Raw genomic sequence first — 23392 nt, 5'->3', positions numbered from 1 at the left:
ATTAACATTGCAAAAAATAAAAATAAATAAATAAACATTTTCTCTAGTTTCATTATCCACTAGAGTAATTGCCTTAATATTGCAAATAAAAACAGTTTTGTCTGGTTTCATTATAATCCACCAGAGTAATTGACATTAGCAAACACAAAGCACAACATATTTACATAATCAACTTCCGTTATCTAGTCGGAGCAGAAACGGTGACGTCATCAATAATATTTCCACCCTTTGTCAGTCCATTTTTCTATGTCATTTTCTGCGCATTTATTTGTATTATAAAGATATAAGAATGATTTAATTGTAAGTATTTCTTGCATTTGTAAAACGCAGGTCTTTCAATTATTATTATTATTATTATTATTTTTTTTTTACACACAAATGCTTTGCTTCTGTTTTGCTTCCAGTCAGTTTCCTTTGGAGAAGGAAGTGAATTGAAGGTCAAAGGTAACTGTCATTCTAGCATACAGACATTTAACTCGGAACAGGCAGGAATAAAACCAACCTTACTCACATTTTCTTTGAAATAAATAAATACTGTGAGTTAAGTGGTGAAACCCTCAGACTACCCTGATGAAAACGTCCATGCATTCAGATGCAGGTTAGTAAACTCCTGGCTGTGAAGGTTTTACATCATTTGGGATTTTGATGCATCGTAATATAATGTAATCTACTCTATTCTACTGTTGTTGTTTGATACATTTCTTTCAACCGTGCTAAGTGTTGAAGATGTTGAAACTGTTGTACGGAAACAATTATAATTCAATGGAAGTGCTCTGTCCTAAAAAAGTATTCAGATAAAGCTAAGTGTCATATTTCTAAACAACGTCGACGATAGTTTTTTTTTTTACATATTAATTAAAACAGACGTATTAGAGGAGTCATAAAAAGGTGACGTGTTTTTATAATCAAATTATGTAATGATTTTAAGGTAGCGTTAATTATTCTGCATTGTGTAACAGTCGGTGAGCCTCAGCTAGCGCCTGTGCTGGACCGATTGGGATTTAAAATAACCTCTTTGTTGTCGTCTTCGAGGTTTTTAACGAAAAAAATGTTTAATAAATAAAAACATGAGATGTCTAAATATAAGATATTAAAGTAACATTTAGTAATGTATTTTTATCTTTACAGGGTTGCGTCTGCCAACCGTTTAAACAAACTCTAGGTCTGTCTCCTCATAGTCTAATGAACCCTTTGTTGCAATGTATTGTACGGTGGCAGAAATATCTGTGTAGTACGCATGATAATATTGACCAAAGGTGCAACTATCAAGTGTATTGCAATATTTCTGCTATATATGGGTGTTGGTACCTGCAATGGTGCACCTCAGCTGCATACAGTAGTTTTTGCAAATTACATAGCTGGCATATACTGTATAGCTTAATTTACACTTTCTTTTGTTTGTTAACAGATTGTGTAAATACCATGTCAACTGTAAGGGCTAGGGCCAAGAAAAAGCCAGCTGCAGTGGAGCTGCCTGGAGATCAACCTCTGAGGTCCTCGGGAAGACAGGTAACAACTGAAGTAGTAAATCAGGGGGAATGAGATTCCCATTCCATAGCAGTTTGAGCAATTCCAGGTTTTAATAGGAGTTTAGTTAGACCCATTTAAGTTGTTGGTCTTTTATAATTTGCCTATTTAACACTAATTTCCCAGGGTATGTTTGTAAAACCAAATATTTATGTAATTGAGCCAAAGGTATGATCAATTAAACTCACTATAAAACATGGAGTGGCTCAAATTGCTATGCAGTGGGAGGCCTATTTTAATTGCTTAAATTACTATAGGCTATATGTAGCGTCCCCATGTGATTTTTATAAATAGTTTCTTAACTTTTAAAGAAGCATGATTTCCATTACATGAGAGTAGATGTTAAAACCCGTCGTACCATCTCCCAAGACTCTTCACTGGCTTCTCAGACACTGTTGGTATTGCCTCACCATTAATGAAGAACGTTTTATCTACTACTTTACCTTTAATTATAGAGATGCTCCTTGATTTAGAGGGCTTGAATTGCATTCGTGCCCATTCAGTGTTATTAGTTAATTTGCCCAATAACCGATTAGTGCAGGCTACTGTTGTAGTCATGGTTGTCATGTCATCCATCTATGCTCGAATTGGTGGTAGTCGCATTCCAGAAGCCAAGCGCTCTCCTCCCACTACCCATTTTGATGCCCTCATGATTACTTCCATTGCCATGGTAAAAGCCAGTGGAGAAATGGTGCATCTTGCCATTATTCCAACTTCTAGGCATTGCCATGTAGTGCTGAATTCTGAAGTTAAAAAACTAAATTGCAAATCTCCAAAGTAGGCTTTCACTAAATTTGTTATTGTCATTGGTACACTGAAAAAATCAAATGCTGCCCAAAGAAGTTCATGTGGCACTGAACCATATGCATTAGCCAAATCCAGGAATGTCACATGGAGCTCCTTCCTCTCCTTTTTAGCTGATTGAATTTGTTGCCAGATCACATTGATGTGTTCTAAGCATCCTGGGAAACCTGGAATGCCCGCTTTTTGTATTGAAGTGTCAATAAAGCAGTTCTTTAATAGGTAATGCTGAAGAAAATCTTGCCTTCTACGTTTAATAGGGAAATAGGGCGAAACTGACTGATGCTTGTAGAATCTTTTCCTTTAGGTAAAAAGACTCCACCTGCTCGGCGCCATGCTCTTGGTACAACCTGTTTTTCCCATGCCACTTTCATCAATTTCCACAGGATTCGTAGAACTCCTAAAGCACTCTTGTACACTCTGTACGGAACTCCATTAGGCCCTGGAGATGATGAAGCCCTTGCTTTTTTCTTGCTCTACTTCTTTCCACTTAGGTGCACACTTAATGACAACATTTGATACCTTGTAAGCCCATGTTGGTGTTGTTGGTCAAAATCTCCTTTTTTCTTTTCTAGTATGTGCTATAAAAAGTCTGAAGATATAATGTATAATGTCCAACCTCCCTTTTGGCTCACAGAGAGCTAATTATAGGGGTGTCCTATGGGGAAGGAAGCTTCTGCTCCTACAGTTGAAACAATTTGTTTTTTATGGTAAAGTTCAAAGAAAGCAAAAATAAGGGCGACAGGAATTTCAAAGCAGTATTTCTGTAAATTTGAGTAGTTATGGAAGGTTCTTCTGTGTACATGTTTTTGTGAGGGAGGGTGGTAAAATACACCCCTGTCACAGCTGTAAATTGAAAATTTGCGCGCTATGATGATAAAGTGAATGACAATGACACATATCACCATTATGTAAAGAATAGTATAGAGTTAGAAATGATTGCTTAATCAAGGACTGCCACACAGTATGCTGAACAATGACCAACTTTTGAACGATAGACATCTTTCTGAACATAGAAAAAGACTTGAAGTGTGTGCCATTGAATTTGCAAAGTTTAGTTTAGTATTTCTAAATATAAAGATCAAACTCAAAACATGATTTAATACAGCATTGTAAACATGTCATATAGGGTAACTTCACTATAACGAACCCTCTTGGGACCTGGAGAAATGTTTGTTATATTAGGGTGTTCGCTATAACAGGGTTTGGAAATTTGCTGATCCTGGTAAGTGATTGTTCTAATAGGGCTAATTTGCGTTGAAAAAAACAGTTCTTGCTGTTGGGATTGTTAAATGGTGTTCGTTATAGTGAAGTTAGCCTGTATATTAGCCAACACTTTTGCTTAGTTTAAAACAATTTAGCTGACCTATTATGCATTTTCTTGTGGATAGAGATGATGGTGATGATGATGATGTTTAGGGCCAGTGATTTCCAGAAATTGCAGAAATTACCTTTCATTTCCGAAATCACTTGATACTTACGATTACTTACGATTTTCCCCCTTTGCGCTTCGCACCAGGTCTTATGTGAAAAAATTGGTTAAGCCTGAAGATCGCATAAAATAACTCCCCAGTAACAATGAAATGTCTCTCTGCGGTTTTTGGAACAGCATGGACAAGTGTTTGCCAAAATTTAGCCAGATTGCTCGAGTTGTTTTGGCAATCCCATGTAATTCAGTTGATGCTGAACGCAGTTTCTCCAAACTTGGGCAAATGCTAGTCCCACAATGTTACTGTATGTCAATGGAAAGTATGAAGATGTATGCCAAAATGAGCTTTAATGTGTCTTAAGCATGTCTATTAATATTTGTGAGGATATTGGCACAAATACTTGTAATATCAAGATATTTGCATTAAAAAAATGTTGTTGTTACTGCTGCTGTATACTGAAGCACACTTATGTATAGCAGAACTGAGCTTTATGTTTGGGTTAGGCTACAGGTTTATTTATTAATTTTTTTGTTTAATTATTGAGATCATTTTCTGAAATGAATGGACTTCTAGTTCACCTGAAGAAATTCCATTATTCCAGTTTTCCCTGTACTGTTAGTTTGGTGCATAAAACAATGATCTAGCTTTTAATTGTAGTCTTGCGCTGTGAGAATTGTGTTATAATCACATTATAGGCCTACTGTTTTTTATGTTCTAAAACTGACAAGTTTATTTTTAAAATATCAGTGTGTTTGTGAAACATTTGTGATGTTTTAGGTCTTGTAAAGGATTTACATATTTTTCATGTCGATACATCCTGTTTGTATGAATAAAATATATTTCCAAAATTTTAAAGCTTTGGAAATTCGAAATTAGTCTATTTTCATTACCAGAAAACACCGGCCCTAATGATGTTGATTTATAATAATTTAAGTACCTTTTTTGGCAATTCCTGTAAACCAATTATCTGTCTTCAGGCTAAAAGGAAAGCTACTGAGACTGAGGAAGAGGAGGACATTTCTGAGAAGAAGTACAGGAAGTGTGAGAAGGCTGGATGTACTGCAACATATCCAGTGTGCTTCGCTAGTGCCTCCGAAAGGTTTGTGTGGGAGGCTAAGGGTCTGAGATCCATTAATGCTAGGAAGGATTTTAGCACTATGTGATCCATACAATAATGTTAACGCCTTGCTAATTTGATGTCCTACTTGCTAAATGTAAAGAAAAACAGTAGGAGGGTGTGACAGGCTAGCTGCAGGGAGGACTTCAGGCCAGAAAGAATCATACAGAGACAGACAGTACTGGGGTTGAAACTGAAAACGCAAATGGCAGCGCACAGTATTTTAATAAACAAATAAATAAACGGTTGAACAAAACAGGACACGGCACTTGAGGCCAAATAAAACAGACAAACAAAACAGACTAACACTTAAACAAACGGTGGACGGACAGACACACAAACACGGTGAGTAAAAATAAACAAACAAGTATCGTGCTGGTCCTACCAGCACGCGATAGCAATTGTTATTAATTTATTTCTCCTTCTCTCTCTCCTGTTCTCCACTCACCGAACACACAACCCTGAGTGAGTAAAACGTGCATCTATATATACTGTTGTGGTGGGATTCAATTACTAATTAATTATTCACTTGAATCCGAGCACGTGAATTAATTATGTGCAACCTCGTGCTCACATATTATATACTTTAAATGCACGTGAAGTGATGTGCAATCCCGTGCCTTCTTCGTAGCCAGCAGCTCCCTTTTGTGGGGCTCCGGCCACAGTACTTCCTGCAGCGAAAGTGCTGCAGTGGGCGCAGGTCTCTTGACCTCCCCCACGATCTCTGGCAGCGAAACTGCTGCTTTGGTTGGTGGTCTCCAGACCTCCTCCCCCTTCTTTGTGGCCGGCAGCTCCCCTTGGTGGGGTTCCGGCCACAGTACTTCCTGCTGCGATGCGGAGCAACAGGCAGCCCCAGGCGATGCGGAGCAACAGGCAGCCCCAGGCGATGCGGAGCAACAGGCAGCGCCAGGCGATGTAAGGCTGGCATCCTTGGGCGAAGCGAGGCTGGCATCCTTGGGTAAAGCGAGGCTGGCATCCTTGGGCGGTGCGAAACTCAGCTGCAGCTCCTCTTGTGGTGGAGGTGGAAGCAGCAAGCAGTCCTCCCATGTTGGGGAAGGCGGAACCAGCAGGTATTCACCCTCTGCTGGTGGAGGTGGGAGGGGTAAGCAGTCCTCCCACAATGGTGGAGGCGGAACCAGCAGGTATTCACCCTCTGCTGGTGGAGGAGGCAGAGGCAGCTCCTGCTGCTCTGCTCCTGCCGGTGGAGGTGATGGAAACAGAGGCAGCTCCTGCTGCTCTGCTCCTGGTGGAGGCAGAGGCAGCTCCTGCTGCTCTGTTCCTGCCGGTGGAGGTAGAGACAGCTCCTGCTGCTCTGCTCCTGTCGGTGGCGGAGGCAGAGGCAGCTCCTGCTGCTCTCCTCCTGGTGGCGAAGGTGGTGGAGGCAGAGGCAGCTCTGCTCCTAGTGGCGGGAGCGGTGGAGGTGGGAGCAGCGTGTAGTCTCCTGGCGACGGAGGTGGGAGCAGCGTGTAGTCTCCTGGCGACGGAGGTGGGAGCAGCGTGTAGTCTCCTGGCGACGGAGGTGGGAGCAGCGTGTAGTCTCCTGGCGACGGAGGTGGGAGCAGCGTGTAGTCTCCTGGCGACGGAGGTGGGAGCAGCGTGTAGTCTCCTGGCGATGAAGGTGGGAGCAGCATGTAGTCTCCTGGCGACGGAGGTGGGAGCAGCGTGTAGTCTCCTGGCGATGAAGGTGGGAGCAGCATGTAGTCTCCTGGTGACGGAGGTGGGAGCAGCATGTAGTCTCCCCCTCTTGCAGGGGACTGGTGCTGCTCTCCCTCTCTTACAGGGGACTGGTGCGGCTTTGCCTCTCTTGCAGGGGACTGGTGCGGCTCTGCCTCTCTTGCAGGGGACTGGTGCGGTTCTCCCTCTGTCTCGGAAGGGGAAACCAGCAGGCATTCTTCCTCTGCTGGTTGTGATGGGGAAACCAGCAGGCATTCTTCCTCTGCTGGTGGTGATGGTGGAGGCAGAGGCAGCTCCGGCTCCTCTCCTCGCGATGGTGGGGGAAGTGATACCAGCAGGCATTCACCCTCTGCTGGTGGAAGTGGGGACAGCAGGCATTCACCCTCTGCTGGTGGAAGTGGGGACAGCAGGCATTCTCCCTCTGCTGGTGGAAGTTGGGACAGCAGGCATTCTTGCTCTGCTGGTGAAGGTGGGAACAGCTGCCTCTCAGGCTTTGGATTCCCGCGGTCCCCCCGTCTGGGCGCTGGACGCTCGTGGTCCCCCCGTCTGGGCACTGGACCCTCGTGGTCCCCCCGTCTGGGCGCTGGACGCTCGCGGTCCCCCTGTCTGGGCGCTAGTTCCTCCTCTTCATACTGCGTGGGGCATATGGCTAACATGTGCCCATAAGCCCCACAACCAGGGCATAACTCTGCCGCGAGGTTCTTTAAAAAAACCTCCCAGCCATCATCCCCGACCTCCTCCTGCTGTTGCTGCGGTTGCTGTTGCAGCTTTCCTTTCCCCCTTCTCTTCTTACTCCTCCTCCCTACCTGGGCTGGTTCCTCCTCCTCCTCCTCTTGGAAGGGGCAGATCGCCACTGTGTGTCCATAGACCCCACAGGCAAGGCACCAGCCTTGGTCCTCGAGGCCCCCGAGGAGGTCCTCCAGGTTCTGGCAGCCGTCTCTCCAGCCTTCCATTTCCCTTTTTTTTTCCAAAAGGGGAAAGAATTATTATTTTTTTTTTTTACACAAAAACACCTCTCCTGGTCTGACGCTTGGAGGCGCTGTTATCCCACGCAGGACACCATATGTCACACGGCTGGCTGAGTGGTGCCGTCAGATCCAGGAAATGAATAACACACAGACAGATGAGATGAAATGATGAAGACGCTTGTTTGCGCCGGTTTATTATAAATAAAAAGGTTTTAACAAAACACAGGACACGGCACTTGAGGCCAAATAAAACAGACAAACAAAACGGACTAACACTTAAACAAATGGTGGACGGACAGACACACAAACACGTATCGTGTTGGTCCTACCAGCACGCGATAGCAATTGTTTTTAATTTATTTCTCCTCTCCCGTTCTCCACTCACCGAACACACAACCCCGAGTGAGTAAAATCGTGCATCTATATATACTGTTGTGGTGGGATTCAATTACTAATTAATTATTCACTTGAATCCCAGCACGTGAATTAATTATGTGCAACCTCGTGCTCACCTATTATATACTTTAAATGCACGTGAAGTGATGTGCAATCCCGTGCCTAAATACAATTATATATTTTAAATAACTCGTGCTGCACACACCCATTTATATCCCGTGCAGCCATATCTATACACCAACATTAACACACCACACGCAACATACAACACAGAAATGCACACAGGGGCGGGGCACATTGCCACAGAGGGATAAGAGTGCCATTGTGCTTAATATTTATATTAAAAACAAGTTATATTTGTTAAATAAGGGTGAATTCCACCTTTTATTTGAAATAGTGTTAGAACTGCTGTTGCGTTGCTTTATGCAGAAACTAAAGATTTGGACGAGTTAAGACCAGCGCAAACTACAGCTTGATTTTATGTTGAAGAAAATTATTCAAAATCCACTGCAAAAGGACCATGATGCTAAAAATGATTTGCATAGATGTTCTATTTGAGAGATGCGAAACTGTAAAGTTTAGCTGCAGTTAGATAAGACTGCTTAATTGTTTGTTTTTGTGGTAAAGCCCCTAATATTTATGATGAAAATTGCATGAAAGCATCTATTGCGCTTAGAAAATATCCATAAGTTGTTTGCAGTTATTTTTAGTATTACTGATAATACTTTTAATCTATATTGGAACTATTACAGGTGTGCCAAGAATGGTTACACATCACGGTGGTACCATTTATCCTGTGGAGAACATTTCTGCAATGAGTGCTTCGATCATTATTACCGAAGGTAAACAAATGATATTGTTTGTTTTAACTGGACCTCATTTTGAGGAGGCAGGCTTGTGAGCACATTCCATTTTATTTGGCTGTTGTTTATTATAAGGTTTTCTAAAGTTCGATCTTAACTGATAACCCCCTACCCCCCAAAGAAAATGTCAACTGGTGGTCTATACTGTGAGCACCAAAGAGCACCAGAGACTACGACTTGGCATGTTCCTGTGTAGTTTACTATACTGTATTTTGTTGCTATTAAGGTAGAGGCTTTTTGGTGTTGCTTGATTTGAGAATTGTACAAGAACTTTAGAACAACATGTTTGGGCAATAGCAGACATAACAGGTCGATTAACTTTTTGGGCAATATGAAAAAGTAAAAGCCCTGATAATCGGTGGGTTTTGGCCATCTACAAAAGGCCCCAAAAATGTCTAAACATTCAGAGCAAAGGGTAAAAAAATACACAGAAAAAGCAGAAGCCTTATTTATAATTATTTAAAAGAAATAGTCAGAGCAAGGTTAACCTCATGAATGAATCACCAGGTATGCACCCAGTTCTGTCTCTATGTGAATCACATCTATGCAAATAAGATTCTTGTATTTCAGTGGACCAAATAACTAGATTTCAATTCCTTTCAATCTCCGCTTACTCCAGTCACAAAGATGGCTATGAGAAGTATGCCAGCTGGAAGAGAATTTGGACCGGGAATGGCAAAAGTGAGCCTAGTCTTAAAGCTTTTATGGCTGACCAGCAGCTTCCATACTGGGTAAGTACAAAATAACTTTCTGTTTTATAAGTGAAGTCGGCAACGCTTGGAACTTCCAAACTAAACCAACAAAAATATTCTACTTTTGTAGTTTTGTAATGTCTTAAAGTGTAGGAGGGAATTAAAAGACTATGGATTGATTTTAGCTGTAATATGCAGGGTTTCTCTGCACTTTATTTGAGTTGCAGGGTGGATAGTTTTTTTTCACTTTTCTCATGATGAGCCAAGTGGTGTCAGATCACCTAGGTTACACAATATATCAGGGCACTCACAATGCCAGTATGCACAGTTACATCACATGTCAATTATATTAGTGAGCCTTTCATTTTTACCTCGTAAAAAAATGTAGGAACACCTGCCTTTCTATTTTCAAAGTCTAGAGCACAAAAAATGGTTGTTACTCTATTGGGCATTGATCAGTAAAAGTAACCAAAACATTATAAAATACTGAGTGTCACATCTGAGAGATTTTATTTTGCAAAAGTAGTGGCTTGTGTTTAATTCCATCAGTTAATCAATGGTTCAAAGTGGACACTAACACTTTACATTGAAAGGGAAATTTAGCATTAATTTAGTATTAAATTCAGTATATAGATTATATTGAATTTGTTCAATGTTGTTCAACTATTTTAAACATATGGGGGCCAATGTAAGGATACATGCAAAGTGATTTGCGGCTGCAAAACCCTCATATTGCGGCCAAAACCAGCGTTTTGCACATGCAAACCGTGTTTTGCGGCCGTAAAGTGGGACTTTAGCGGCCACTAAAAATGTGCCATATATAAAGAATGGTTTTCACCTGGCGTTCTTCACCCACTATCAAATAAGCACGCTGACATCATTAATCTTTTTCAAATGATATTTAAATGTATTCAAATGAAGAAAAGAGCATGGAATTGGGTGGGGATCTGGAATACTAAGCGGACGTAAACATTATAATGAGATGTAAGGATTTTGCCTTGCACTTGGGCAATTGCTGACCTTCCAGAAACTTTACACCTCTTCTTACAAGGTGAAAACCATTGTAGAAGTGAGTAATTAAGAGCTGTTTAAAAGCACACACCTGCAGAGACCTGTCATTGACTTCAGGATGGCTGCTGTGATACACTTCCTGATGCAGCAACAATTGGCCCTTGTTGAGGAAAGACAGGAACATGTTCGGAGGAAAAGGGCAAGACGGAGAAGACCCTGCATAGTCAATCCCAGGGTCACTTTGTTTGGGATGCTGGAGGAATGAGGCGTTATCATCTCACTCTGCAGATCATCCCAGACCTAACCGCTGAATTTTACCTTTTCATCACCTGGTTGACTGTCCTCCTGGTGACACTGACAGCATTGACTTTCTCCACTATAGAGGACCATTTGGTAGCATAACCGATGTTGGATGAGACTTTTCCAAATAACTCAATTTAATGCTGAGTGTCCTCAGCCGCAAGGCCTCTCAGCTCCTCGTCAGAAAACTTTTCTTTTCTGTGTGCCAAGAGAACTTAGCTGCTCTTCCTCTGACATTTTTTTGTTTGGTTTGATTTTCATGCTCCACAAATCTCACACAGCCCTATTGCTGTCTGTACTCCTGACTCGCCTCACCTCTGGGCTGTAAGTGCGGCCGCTAAATACCCCGATTATCATGATTGTGGTTGCTTGGCCGCAATACAATTTGCAATGCCTTTTTGTTGTTCTCAGGTGCAATGTACAAAATCAGACTGTGGGAAGTGGCGCCAGTTAACAAAGGAGATCCAGATTACCTCAACACTAGCAACAACATATCGCTGTGGAATGAAGCTGAATAATGTAAAGGTAATTCCATGGGCTACAGTATAGCAAAGCTTTAGACAGACAGAGACATCTACTCTGGAGCCCTGTCTATTATAAAGTTATACAGAGAAGGGATACATGTTTGCGTTTCTTGTGTTCTGTTTTTTTTAAGCTTATATCTTGTTCAGATATGTGCGTAGACAGATCACTGTCAGGGGGGGAGTCAACAAAGCAGAATCCAGAAAACATTAAAAATATGGGCCGTGTTAGTCCTAATTATGTATATCTGTTATTTAACACATATTGATTATTAAATAACATACTTTGCAAAAAGGTATTTGTTTTGTTGTAGACTATCAATGCAAATAATGCTAGAGCATAATGATGCACTTCTGTTTTATAAATATTCTGTTGCAAATGTTTTACCAAGTTCTTTAGAATTAGATAATGGTCCTGCCAATGCAATATAAATAAAAACATTTTGTAATTACAGAGTGAAGGTCCAGACCAATGCTGTCAGCCAGAAGATATGGTAAGCAAATTATACATGCCTGTAGTCTGGAATTCTATATTGTAAAAACATACTTTCTAGTTACTGCATATAAGAGGTTTTACAGTGGAAGAAAAAATCAATTTCATTTAAAATCTTGAAGATGCTTAAGTTTGGGAAAGGAGGAAAGGTTTGTGTATGTGGTTATGGTATGTTTGACACACTAATGAAACAAAATAATGGTATTTTTTGGGTGTTTTTTTCATTTTCATTCCGTGTACAATACGGTGAGATGGTCGTACAGTTACAGTGCATGATTGTCTGTGTTTTGCACGGTGATTAATTCCTTCTGTATGTGCTGGTAAAGGCTTTGAAGGCATATTAAAATGTGTACATTGCATATTTACTGTATGCAGTTATGGTGACTAATGTGTTTGTATATTTCATATTGACTGTATAACTTTGTCCCTGTAGAGAGTTGCTGAAGTTATTGACAGCTGGTGGCACTCAATGCTTATTCTGCCTCCCTTGCTGAAGGACAGCCCTGCAGACCCATTCCTGGCAGCATACTACCCAGACTGTGTGGGCATGAGCCCCTCCGGCTCCCCCTGCAGCCACTCCATCCATAACATGAAAGCAGAGCACTGCAAGACATTCCAGCCACAAAGTAAGGGCCAGTGTAGGTCAGCTTACAAACTGGGTGTACAGTCAGCACTCAGACATACGACACTCAGATACACGTCAGTCGCGTTTTACCGTCCTTGTATTCATAAAATCAATCCCCATTATAGATACAATTGAAGTCAAACGTTTACATACCCCAATGGAAATGTATAATTTCTAAAAGAATTCTCAAACAAATTATAGGAAAAAAATCTTTTGTAGCAAAAGTTTTGCTTTTGTGAATCAGGAAAAAAAGTTGTAGATTTCTACAGTTATTTATTTCAGCAATTTTTTTGGCAAAACTCCAAAAATGCTAATTCAAAAGTATTCATACTCTTACAAGGAAAATGAAATTAATAGCTAGTCGAGGCACCTTTAGCAATAATAACCTCTGTTAAATGATTAGGATATTTGTTAGTGAGCTTTTGGCATGATTCTTTAGTGATTTTTGACCATTCTTCAATGCAAAATTGTTCCAGTTTATTCAAATTCCGAGGACTTCTCTTGTGCACAGCCGTCTTCAACTCATACCACAGATTCTCAATTGGATTTAGATTGGGACTTTGACAAGGTCATTCCAGAACCTTGATTTTATTCTTCTGTAATCATTCTGAAGTAGATTTTGATGTGTGCTTTGGATTGTTGTTGTGTTGGAACGTCCAGTTGCGCTTTAAACCAAGTTTTGTAACAGAGGGTTTCATATGATTGGCCAATATCTTTTGGTCTCCTATGGAATCCATTTTACCATGTATTGGAACTAAATTTCCTGTGCCATTAGAGGAAAAACAGCCCCATATAAGGATATTACCACCTCCATGCTTGACAGTAGGTAGGATGTTCTTTTCTTTACACGACTCACCAGACTTTCTCCAAATGTTACGACTATCAGCGTGACCAAATAACACTTTTTTTTTTTTTTTTTTTTGTTCATCACTCCACAAAACCTTTGACCAGAACTCATAGCCATCATTCAAATGCCGTTTTGCAAACTTTAAGCGATTTGTCCTTGTCATTGTTGGAGAAAAAAAACTGAAATAAATAATTGTGACATCTATGTCTTCTAACTTGTTTTCCTCATCCACAAAAGCAAAACTTTTACTACAATTTTTTTGTTTTCTGGGATGGCAAATCAGTCTGTCTTTTATTGTGCACTGCAGTTACACAGCGCTTCCTCCAAAAGCAAAGTGAACGAGACAAGGCATGGTAATGTCAAAGTTAATCATTAAACAGTTTTAGATACGGTGATGCATTTTTAAGTCTGTGATCTTTAGTTGTTTTTATGCATTTTCATTTGCAAGTCAACTGTGATATTAGGGCCTTATCAAGCACTATATTATGTGATTTTGAGTACTGTCTTTGGATGCAGTTTTAATTCTGGAGACTGTGTTGTTATTTTTTAATCTTTTGCTAAATTGCACTGCATTTACATTTTAAGCAGTTCTGTGCATGGGTAACATTTTGATATCATTTTGCTGTTGGGTCATTCATGGGAAAGTTTACATACTGCTACAATAGGTACCGGATTTAAAAGTATGTACTGTATTACAGTCCACGTGTCCAGTCGTCTCTTGGCAAGTAATATTTTCAGAATCATATCGTTCTGAATTAAAATACTACTTTTGAAAATATAGTACTGTACCAACAAAACCAACTGCAGTACATCTAAATGGATGCCTACTTATTTTAAAACAGTCCTTTCAGCTTGTATTTTTGACATTGTATCTTTTTTGTGTTCCCTGAAAAAAATGGACACGTTTTTGTCTTACTGCCGTGTTATTTCCCCAACTTGTGCGCTAACAAATTTCAATGAAAGAATCAATGTCTCCCTGTGCAGTTCCTCAAACGCAAGTCATATTTTTTCTTTGTGTGTGTGCGTGTGTGTGCAGGGCAGGGGTTTGTTTGGGTGGTAGGGGGCAGGTTACACCGCACTAACGTACATACACGTCCAATCAGATTAAATAATCAGGTATGCATCGCACTCGTTTAACCGTCGCTGTCAAATTTTTATAGGGTCAGATATGTTAGTGCTGACTGTATTTGTAACAAAACCTTCGTGCTGCTTTGACAAGGCAGAGTACTGTATGTGATAACCTCGAACTGAGCAAAAATGAACAAAGCTGATTACCAAACAATTCTCATAAGTCCCATGTTGTTTTGTGTTGATTGAATTGTTTTCTTTTTGACTTGGATGAAACCATTATCTTCCTGCCAGTTCTTTATATCTGTACTAACTTGTATTACAACTATGATACATATAGGTAACTATTTTGGGGCAGGTAGGGTCCCTGTCCCTGTGAGCATGTAGTGTGATGGCATGGTAAACTAGCTCACCCTTGAGTCAAAGTTAAAAGAAAGAGTATGTTGAGAGTTATTGTAAAGCCTTGATTATTTCAAAATGTTTTTAAAATAAATAAATAAATAAATAAAACGCACATTTCACCTGACAGCAAAAAAAACAACGTCTCATGTATTTAGTTGCAGGACTGAGTCCATACTTTCAACCTTTTTACCAACCCAACGAGTGTGGCAAAGCTCTGTGTGTGAGGCCGGATGTGATGGAATTAGATGAGCTCTATGAATTCCCAGAGTATTCTCGTGACCCAACAATGTACCTAGCACTGAGGAACCTCATACTGGCTTCCTGGCACAGGGACTGCAAAGTAAGCTTTTGGTTGTTATAAAGAATATCTCTGTGGTAAATGCAGTGGGATTTAAGTCGTTCAGAGTTAGTTGTGGTGAGTTTTTTTTTTTTTTTGGTGAAATTGCCAAAGCTTGTCGATTTTTAATACCTATCAAAATCAAGATGTCGCATTCTAGTCAGTTGTGACAAAAGGGTTCAACGTTACAGGAGCTCCTTGCGAAAGCTTAAGAATGCACTGCAAATGCATTATTTCTGACAGAATAATATTATTAAACTGGCAAGAAACAACTTGCCATAGGATTAAATGTAAATGTTGGCGCTGATATCTTTAATGTACCAAATTACATAAGGATAACTGCATTATTTTTTTTATTTTTTTTTAGAGGCACAACACAATGACAAAAGAACATAATTTATTGTATTATTATCTAAGTTGTTGTTTAAGTTTTTTTGTACTTCTTAAAAGTGGCTGTAAGTATAACGGCGCCAAAATGTTTCCCAAAACAGCAGAAAGATGGTGTCGCAAAAAGAAAATCAGGCCAAGATGTGATATTAAAAAATTGGTGGGGGTGTGATTTGTACAGTATAGGCCAGACATTGCTTTGTTTATTTTTTCTTGTTTTTCTGTGTTGCATAGGAGGTTCTCACCCCACAGAAATGTGCTCCTCATATCATTGTTCGGGGTCTGGTCCGTGTACGCTGCGTTCAGGAGATGGAGAGGGTTCTGTATTTCATGACGAGAAAAGGACTCGTCAACACAGGCATTTTAAATGTTCAACAGCCTCTGCTTCCAAAAGAATACCACAATGTATGTAGCAGCACAATAACATAGTTTTTTTTTTTTTTTTAATAAAATCTATTTCAATGTATATATGTTATTTGTTCAGACTGTATGTAAATGCATACCCATTTTTCAGACTAGTCCATCATCGATATTCTTGTTACAGCAAACCTTCATTCCTCTTTGGAAATGTCCCTTTGCTTTGGCACTTAAAAAATAGTACATTCTAGAACAAAAATAGAACATTAGTTTAAGTGGACAATTGAAATGTTTGTCAAAGATTTTTGTAAGTTTCTTCTTTTCTTCTATTATTTCTATTAGCATGTTTTTTATTTATTTTTTTTTCCACAGAAATCAGTAATTGTTATTGGTGCTGGTCCCTCAGGCTTGGCCGCTGCCCGACAGCTCCAGAACTTTGGCATACAGGTTAACACAATTTACATTACAGTCCGACCTTGTGGGCATCATGCATGCAATTTATTAGCTGTCCAAAGTAACTGTCTCTGCCTCATACTGTGAAAAACACTATAGAAGAGGCTGAAGCCTAGCATCAGTATAAGTGCCCAATTCGATTCGCTTTTAGGTTGGGGTGGGGATTGAAATTCCCTGAATGTGTAGAAGTATTTATTGGGATTAAAATACACCTAAATATATACTTTGTAAATACTGTGTTTGTATTGCTGATTTGATATCTCTTTTAAATAATGATTATAATTGTTTGATTCAGGAGTTAAATCAGGTACTGTTAATATAAAGTATAAGAACTGTATGGGAGTCTTTTCAAATGTGTGTCTTTTTATAATGGGCAATAAGAAAATTTGAGTTAATTGCTTTCCACGTTTCCAGGTAATAGTCCTGGAAGCAAGAGACCGGATTGGTGGACGTGTGTGGGATGACACGTCCCTAGGAGTCACAGTGGGGAGAGGAGCCCAGATAGTTAATGGCTGCATTAACAACCCCATAGGACTAATGTGTGAGCAAGTGGGTTTCTACATTAGAGGAGCATTGAACAGTTTGCTTTCTAATTTAACTTCCTGGTTATCATAAATATCACTCTGTGTGTACATAATGAATGCCCTCCAAAGGAATCATAATTGTGGCATGTGTGTTCCATATAGACTTTGGTGTCTGTTTAGTATTAATTAAATCTTTTATTTTTTGTCTGCCAAATGTGAGCATATGATTTGAAGGGGTTTTTTTTACCTTTTAAAGAAATGTTTCAAATTAGAAATGTTTTGAAGCTTGTTGAGTTAATAGTTAGATATCGTATCTTATGATGGGGCCTTTTTATAGGGCCATTCTAGCTCAAATAGGCCACGGGTTTGATCCACCCGACACATCAGTTATCAACCCTTGCCAAGTCCTTGAAACATGAATTTTTGTTTAACTTCACATCCTTTTATCACTGCACTTAACTAACATGCATCAACAAATGGAGAAATTTGATCCACTTGTGCTGAAATGACCCTATGCTACATTACTGAGATTCAAAAGATGGCTTCTGAAAACACTTTATTGAATAAACCTGTGCTGCAAGACATATGGAAATAACTGCCATTATCGGAGTACAAACTAAATGTGAAAGCAAAAATTCTGAAAAGTAGGAATTTGCTTTTTGACTAATAAAAGTTGATTGTTTTTGTTGTTTGAATTTGTGCCGTATGCTGTTCATTAAGTTCTGTGTCAAGATGTCTAGCAGTTAATCTATGATTTAACTGCAGTATTTAGTGTCCAAAAATAATATAAATTATTTTGAACATATACAATATTAATAATTTGTTCTCATTTGCCTCTTTTCAAAATAAATGTGTAAATGCCTTATTTTAATTTTAATGGCCCCACAGCTTGGCATAAAGATGCATAAACTGGGAGAAAGGTGTGACCTGATCCAGGAGGGAGGCCGGGTGACAGACCCCACAATAGACAAGCGCATGGACTTCCATTTCAATGCCATCCTGGATGTTGTGGCAGAATGGAGGAAAGTCAAGACTCAGCATCAAGATGTGCCTCTTGGAGGTAGATCTCAATTTACTTCCCACAGTGGTTTAAGGTGCAGTTAGAATACCGGAGCCAAAACTGAATATATAATTAGGGCTGTTCCGATTAACAGATTAATCAAATAAAGAGTTGATCGCAGATTCATTTTTTTTACAATGTAATCGTGCATTAAAAGTGCATTCTGGGTAGAGAGAAATGCATGCTGCTATCTAGGGAAGTGCTGATTTGAAGCGTGCTCTCTCTCCCCACAAGTGGTAGGACCCTGTGGTTTTAAGCTTGTATAAAAGGGATTGAAGTTGTGTAAAAATCATAACTGTTGTCTTGTTTTGTACAAGGATTGCTGATAGTGTGCTACGGATGTATATACATATTTGGAACTTAAATGCTTATCAGGTTATCAGAGTCCCTAAATCTGTTTTATTAGGGTAATAGGACGGAAAAGTAACACTAAAATACTAAAATTACTAAAATAAAAATGGTTTTAAAAAGACCACATTCCCATTGGGCTTTTTTTTTATTTGTTTGTTTATTTTTTTTTTAATTCTCTTTTATTTTAGTTTTTTTTTTTTTTTTTTTTAGTATTACTGTGCAGGACAACCACTATAAGATCATTACCTTTATTAAAAATGTGCACAGGTTAATGTGCCGGTTAATCAACTAATGCCCATAAATTAACCGATCAAAAATTGTAATAGTGACAACCCTTTTTTATATATATATATATATATACAGTGCCGTGAAAAAGTATTTGCCCCCTGTCTGATTTTCTGCATTTTTGCATAATTTGACACTGAATGTTATCAGATCTTCAACCAAAACCTAATATTAGATAAAAGGGACCCCGAGTGAACAAATAACACAAAGATTTGATACATATTGCATAACTTTCTTTAATAAATAAATGAAACGCCCAATGCCCCCGTGTGAAGAAGTAATCGCCCCCTTAGACGAGGCTGTGTGGTCCAGTGGTTAAAGAAAAGGGCTTGTAACCAGGAGGTCCGCGGTTCAAATCCCACCTCAGCCACTGACTCATTGTGTGACCCTGAGCAAGTCACTAAACCTCCTTGTGGTCCGTCTTTCGGGTGAGACGTAGTTGTAAGTGACTCTGCAGCTGATGCATAGTTCACACACCCTAGTCTCTGTAAGTCGCCTTGGATAAAGGCGTCTGCTAAATAAACAAATAATAATAATAATAACTGGTTACGCCACCTTTAGCAGCAATAACTGCAACCAAACGCTTCCTGTAGTTAGGCTTCCAAGCCGTAGGCTGGGGAAGCCTATTGTTTCTGTTAGGATTATTACACTGTGTAACAATTTTTTTTTTTTTTTGGTTCCTGGGTAGTAAGTGTTATTTCCTAATTGCTTATGCCTCAAAAGTATAGAAAATGGCTATTATTCCCCACAAACTTTGCTTTTATGACCAGGACAGTGATATTTTGAAATTTACCTATTTTCCAGAACATTCCAGATAGATTCAGTGCTGAGTAAACTTGGAGTAACTTCTAGAACTTTCTAGAACTTTCCAGTAATATAAATAGTAGTATAAATACAGGGGCCTTAAGCCCACCAGTTCAGTTTAGTTCCAGCTGCCTAAGGGGATACATATCTGCATTTTTCTGAGATGGCATCAAGGTCATAGGAGACTTCAAAATGGTGGCATTCCTGATGGGTCTCCAAGGTGGTTTTACCAAGTTTCCCTGCTATCTTTGCCTTTGGGACAGCAGGGACACCAAGGCGCACTACCACAGGCGGGACTGGCCACAGCGGACCGAGTTCTCTGTGGGGAGGAACAACGTCAAGTGGGAGCCACTGGTGGACCCCCGGAAGGTGCTGATGCCACCACTGCACATCAAATTGGGCCTTATGAAACAATTTGTCAGAGCTCTAGATAAGGAGTCGGCAGCCTTCAAGTACCTTCAAGACTTCTTCCCTAAGCTGTCTGAGGCAAAGGTCAAAGCCAGTGTCTTCGTCGGACCACAGATAAAGAAGCTCCTGGAGTGCAATGAATTCCCCAAGAAGCTCACTAGTAAGGAGAAAGCGGCTTGGAACAGCTTTGTCGCAGTGGTTTGGGGCTTCCTGGGCAATCACAAGGCCGAAAACTATGTGGAGCTGGTTGAGACTCTGGTGAAGAACTACGGCACAATGGGCTGTAGGATGTCCCTCAAAGTCCATATCCTTGATGCTCATCTTGATAAATTCAAGGAGAACATGGGAGTGTACTTGGAGGAGCAAGGCGAGCGCTTCCACCAGGATATACTGGACTTTGAACGCTGCTACCAAGAACAGTATAACGAGAACATGATGGGAGACTACACTTCCTGACTTCCACAATCGAAACAATTAAATGCACAAAACATCAGCTTTACAAGTCACATGAATATAGTTTGCTTAAAAATCGTCATATAATTATTTTTACGACTGAACTGTGGTCAAACACAGTCACAAATCCTGAATCTGTTGAAACGAAACTGCGTGTGTAATCCATTTAAAAGATGCATGTAAGAAGGGGGGGGGCGACTTTGGGCCCGTATGTTACATTGAAATATTTATTTTTGGTAATCAAATGTATAGACAGAACGCGTCACAATCGCTTGCTCTATAAAATAGCGTTGTAACTGTAAAGATCGCATAGTTATTCATGGAGAATCCCTCCAAAAAGCGGACATTTTAGTATAATTCGAGCTTACCAGCTTCTCAGCCGTAATGCTGTTTGTTTACTTATAACCTCGTGGACATGCAGGCAATACTGATACACACAAAGCATTTGAAAAAAATTACCGTCTTCTCGGGCTGTACAAAAATGTTCTGTAATCATTTTTTTTTTTTTTTTTTTTTACAATGCTGTATTAGCTGAACAGGAGCCAAAAAAAATTCACTACTCGTTTTACTGATATGGCATCTGTTTTTTTTTTATTTCATGACTACAGTGATAGTTATAATTATTAAGACTAAACTGATAAAACAACAATCTCAAATTCTGAATATGTGGCTACGAAGCCGGGCACCCCAGATAGCCAATCGTTACACTATTATCACTTTCTATTGCTTTACGAATGCACATTAAATGATAGTGGCATTAAAACATACAAGAACCAGTACTGTCTCTCTGGGTTCTGTTCCAGCTTCTTCTCTTCTCTGTCCTGTTTATAATTCCTCGGCATAGGATTCGAGTGGTGTTACTCATAAATCGTGCACATGTTATGTCCTAGTAGCGGTTTGGTGACAATTAAATATGGTGAATTGTGTATTTGCCAGGGACCCCTGATAGCCAATCGTTACACTATCACTTTGTATTGCTTTAAAAATGCACATTAAATGATAGTGGCATTCAAATATACAAGAACCAATACATGCTGTACACTTTATTTTATTTTGCAAAATTAAGAATAGGGCACCACACGCTCACACACACGCACGCACACAAACTCCAGCAGAGAGCGATTTCGAATTTAGAACAATGTTAGCCTCTTATATGCATTATTTTCAAAGTATATGACTGCATACTATTTAGAATTTTGTCTGCATCCAAATCAAATTTAAATTGGCTACTAACCAATAATTCCAATGTTTGTGCCAAAATTAACACAGTTAGCACAGTTGTGATGATAACGCTTCATCTATAATAACCAATGCGCTTAAATTTTACAATAACTGCTTGGAAGCCGTAAAGTTGCTTGCAACTCTAGTTATTGTTTAGTCTCTCACAGCGCCGTGGAGGAATTTTGGCCCACTCCTCCAAGCAGAACTGCTTCAACTCAGTGACATTTGTGGGTTTTCGAGCATGAACTGCTCGTTTTCAGGTCCTGCCATAACATCTCAATGGGGTTTAGGTCTGGACTTTGACTAGGCCATTCCAAAACTTTAAATTTCTTGTTCTTCAACCTTTCTGATGTAGACTTGCTTGTGTGTTTCGGATCATTGTCTTGCTGCATGACCCAGCTGCGCTTCAGCTTCAGCTCACGGACGGATGGCTTGACATTCTCCTGTAGAATTCTCAGATGCAGAGCAGAATTCATGGTTCCTTCAATGATGGCAAGGCGTCCAGGTCCTGATGCAGCAAAGCATCCCCAAACCATGACACTACCACCACCATGCTTGACCATTGGTATGAGGTTCTTACTGTGGAATGCAGTGTTTGGTTTTCGCCAGACCATAACAGGGCCCATGTCGGCCAAAAAGTTCCACTTTTGACTCATCTGTCCATAGAACATTGTTCCAGAACTCTTGAGGATCATCCAGGTGCTTTTTGGCAAACTTGAGACGAGCATTCATGTTCTTCTTAGTGAACAATGGTTTCCGTCTTGCTACTCTGCCATGAATCCCATTTTTGCCCAGTGTCTTTCTGATGGTGGAGTCATGAACACTGACCTTAGCCGAGGCGAGAGAGGCTTGCAGATCCCTGGATGTTGTTCTAGGGTTCTTTGTGACTTCCTGAGAGATTTTGGCAGGACGGCCACTCCTGGGAAGATTCACTACTGTCCCAAACTTTCTCCATTTGGACAATATGGCTCTGACTGTGGTTCGGTGGAGCCCCAGAGCCTTAGAAATGGCTTTGTAACCCTTTCCAGACTGATGGGCATCAACAACTTTTTTCCAGAGGTCTTCAGGAATTTCTTTTGTTAGTGGCATGATGTGCCTCTAGAACCTGTGTGCTGACAACTTCACTCTGATGGTAAGGGCCAAAGTTAGTCAGATTTATATTGGGCAGGGCTGGCCCAAATCAGGCCTGGTTGTTAACCAACATACTCAAACAGCTGACCCTAATTATCCCTTTAATTGGGTTGAGTTAACTAGGGGGGGCAATAACTTTTTCACACCTGAAGATTGCATGTTTGATTACCTTGCACACCAAACAAATGAAAGAAGCGCCAAACTTTGGTGTCATTTTTTCTCTCAGACTCCCTCTATATACTACTACAACCCACAAAAAAATCTGACCAAATACAATGTGAAAAATGCAAAAATGCAGAAAATCAGACAGGGGGCAAATACCTTTTAATGGCATTGTGTGTGTAATATATATATATATATATATATAAATTTCAACAAACCCGATTGTATATCACTACAACCCACAACTAGCTGTGCGCAAGTGTCCTGCCATCCTGACAACAAGGGCGCTTTACCACAATAATTACACACACATTATATATAATATATATATATATATATATATATATATATATATATATATATATATATATATATATATATATATATATATATATATATATATTATGACACAGTTTTATGGTTCAGCGTGTTCTGTGCACTTTTTATTGCTTACAATCGGGTTTGTTGAAGTTAAACTAAATAAACAAACAAAACACCTAGCTCTCCCAGAGCACTCATAAACGCAAATGATCTGAGGAAGGCTAAGCCCTTTACCTCATTCCCAAACACAAACTGTTCATTTCATTTATTTACCATTCTCACTCCATACTCTCTATCCTCTTTTCCCTGATGGTCCCCTCATCCAAAACAGCTAGATTTTATACTAGCTGAAGGCAGCTTAATCGGCAGCACCTGTTTGGTCACTGGCAACTCGTTCTGGCTC

The 23392-nt window shown here is 39.8% G+C and overlaps 1 protein-coding gene across 1 annotated transcript in view; it reads left to right on the top strand.

Annotated features, from left to right (window-relative positions):
• The first annotated feature begins 396 nt into the window (after positions 1-396).
• LOC117394473 (lysine-specific histone demethylase 2) overlaps positions 397-23392 on the top strand; it is a 35076-nt gene continuing 12080 nt past the window's right edge. The window contains exons 1-13 of the mRNA XM_033992811.3: positions 397-598; positions 1409-1509; positions 4736-4857; positions 8666-8755; positions 9396-9507; positions 11191-11304; positions 11756-11794; positions 12227-12419; positions 14891-15075; positions 15694-15864; positions 16189-16263; positions 16684-16818; positions 17682-17853. Coding sequence (XP_033848702.1) covers positions 571-598; positions 1409-1509; positions 4736-4857; positions 8666-8755; positions 9396-9507; positions 11191-11304; positions 11756-11794; positions 12227-12419; positions 14891-15075; positions 15694-15864; positions 16189-16263; positions 16684-16818; positions 17682-17853 — 1537 coding nt within the window. The 5' untranslated portion in view covers positions 397-570. The remainder of the gene's footprint in view (positions 599-1408; positions 1510-4735; positions 4858-8665; positions 8756-9395; positions 9508-11190; positions 11305-11755; positions 11795-12226; positions 12420-14890; positions 15076-15693; positions 15865-16188; positions 16264-16683; positions 16819-17681; positions 17854-23392) is intronic.

The sequence above is a fragment of the Acipenser ruthenus genome, chromosome 3, assembly GCF_902713425.1.
Source record: "Acipenser ruthenus chromosome 3, fAciRut3.2 maternal haplotype, whole genome shotgun sequence".
In the NCBI taxonomy this organism is placed as follows: Eukaryota; Metazoa; Chordata; class Actinopteri; order Acipenseriformes; family Acipenseridae; genus Acipenser; species Acipenser ruthenus.
This window is presented reverse-complemented; position numbering and strand designations above follow the sequence as displayed.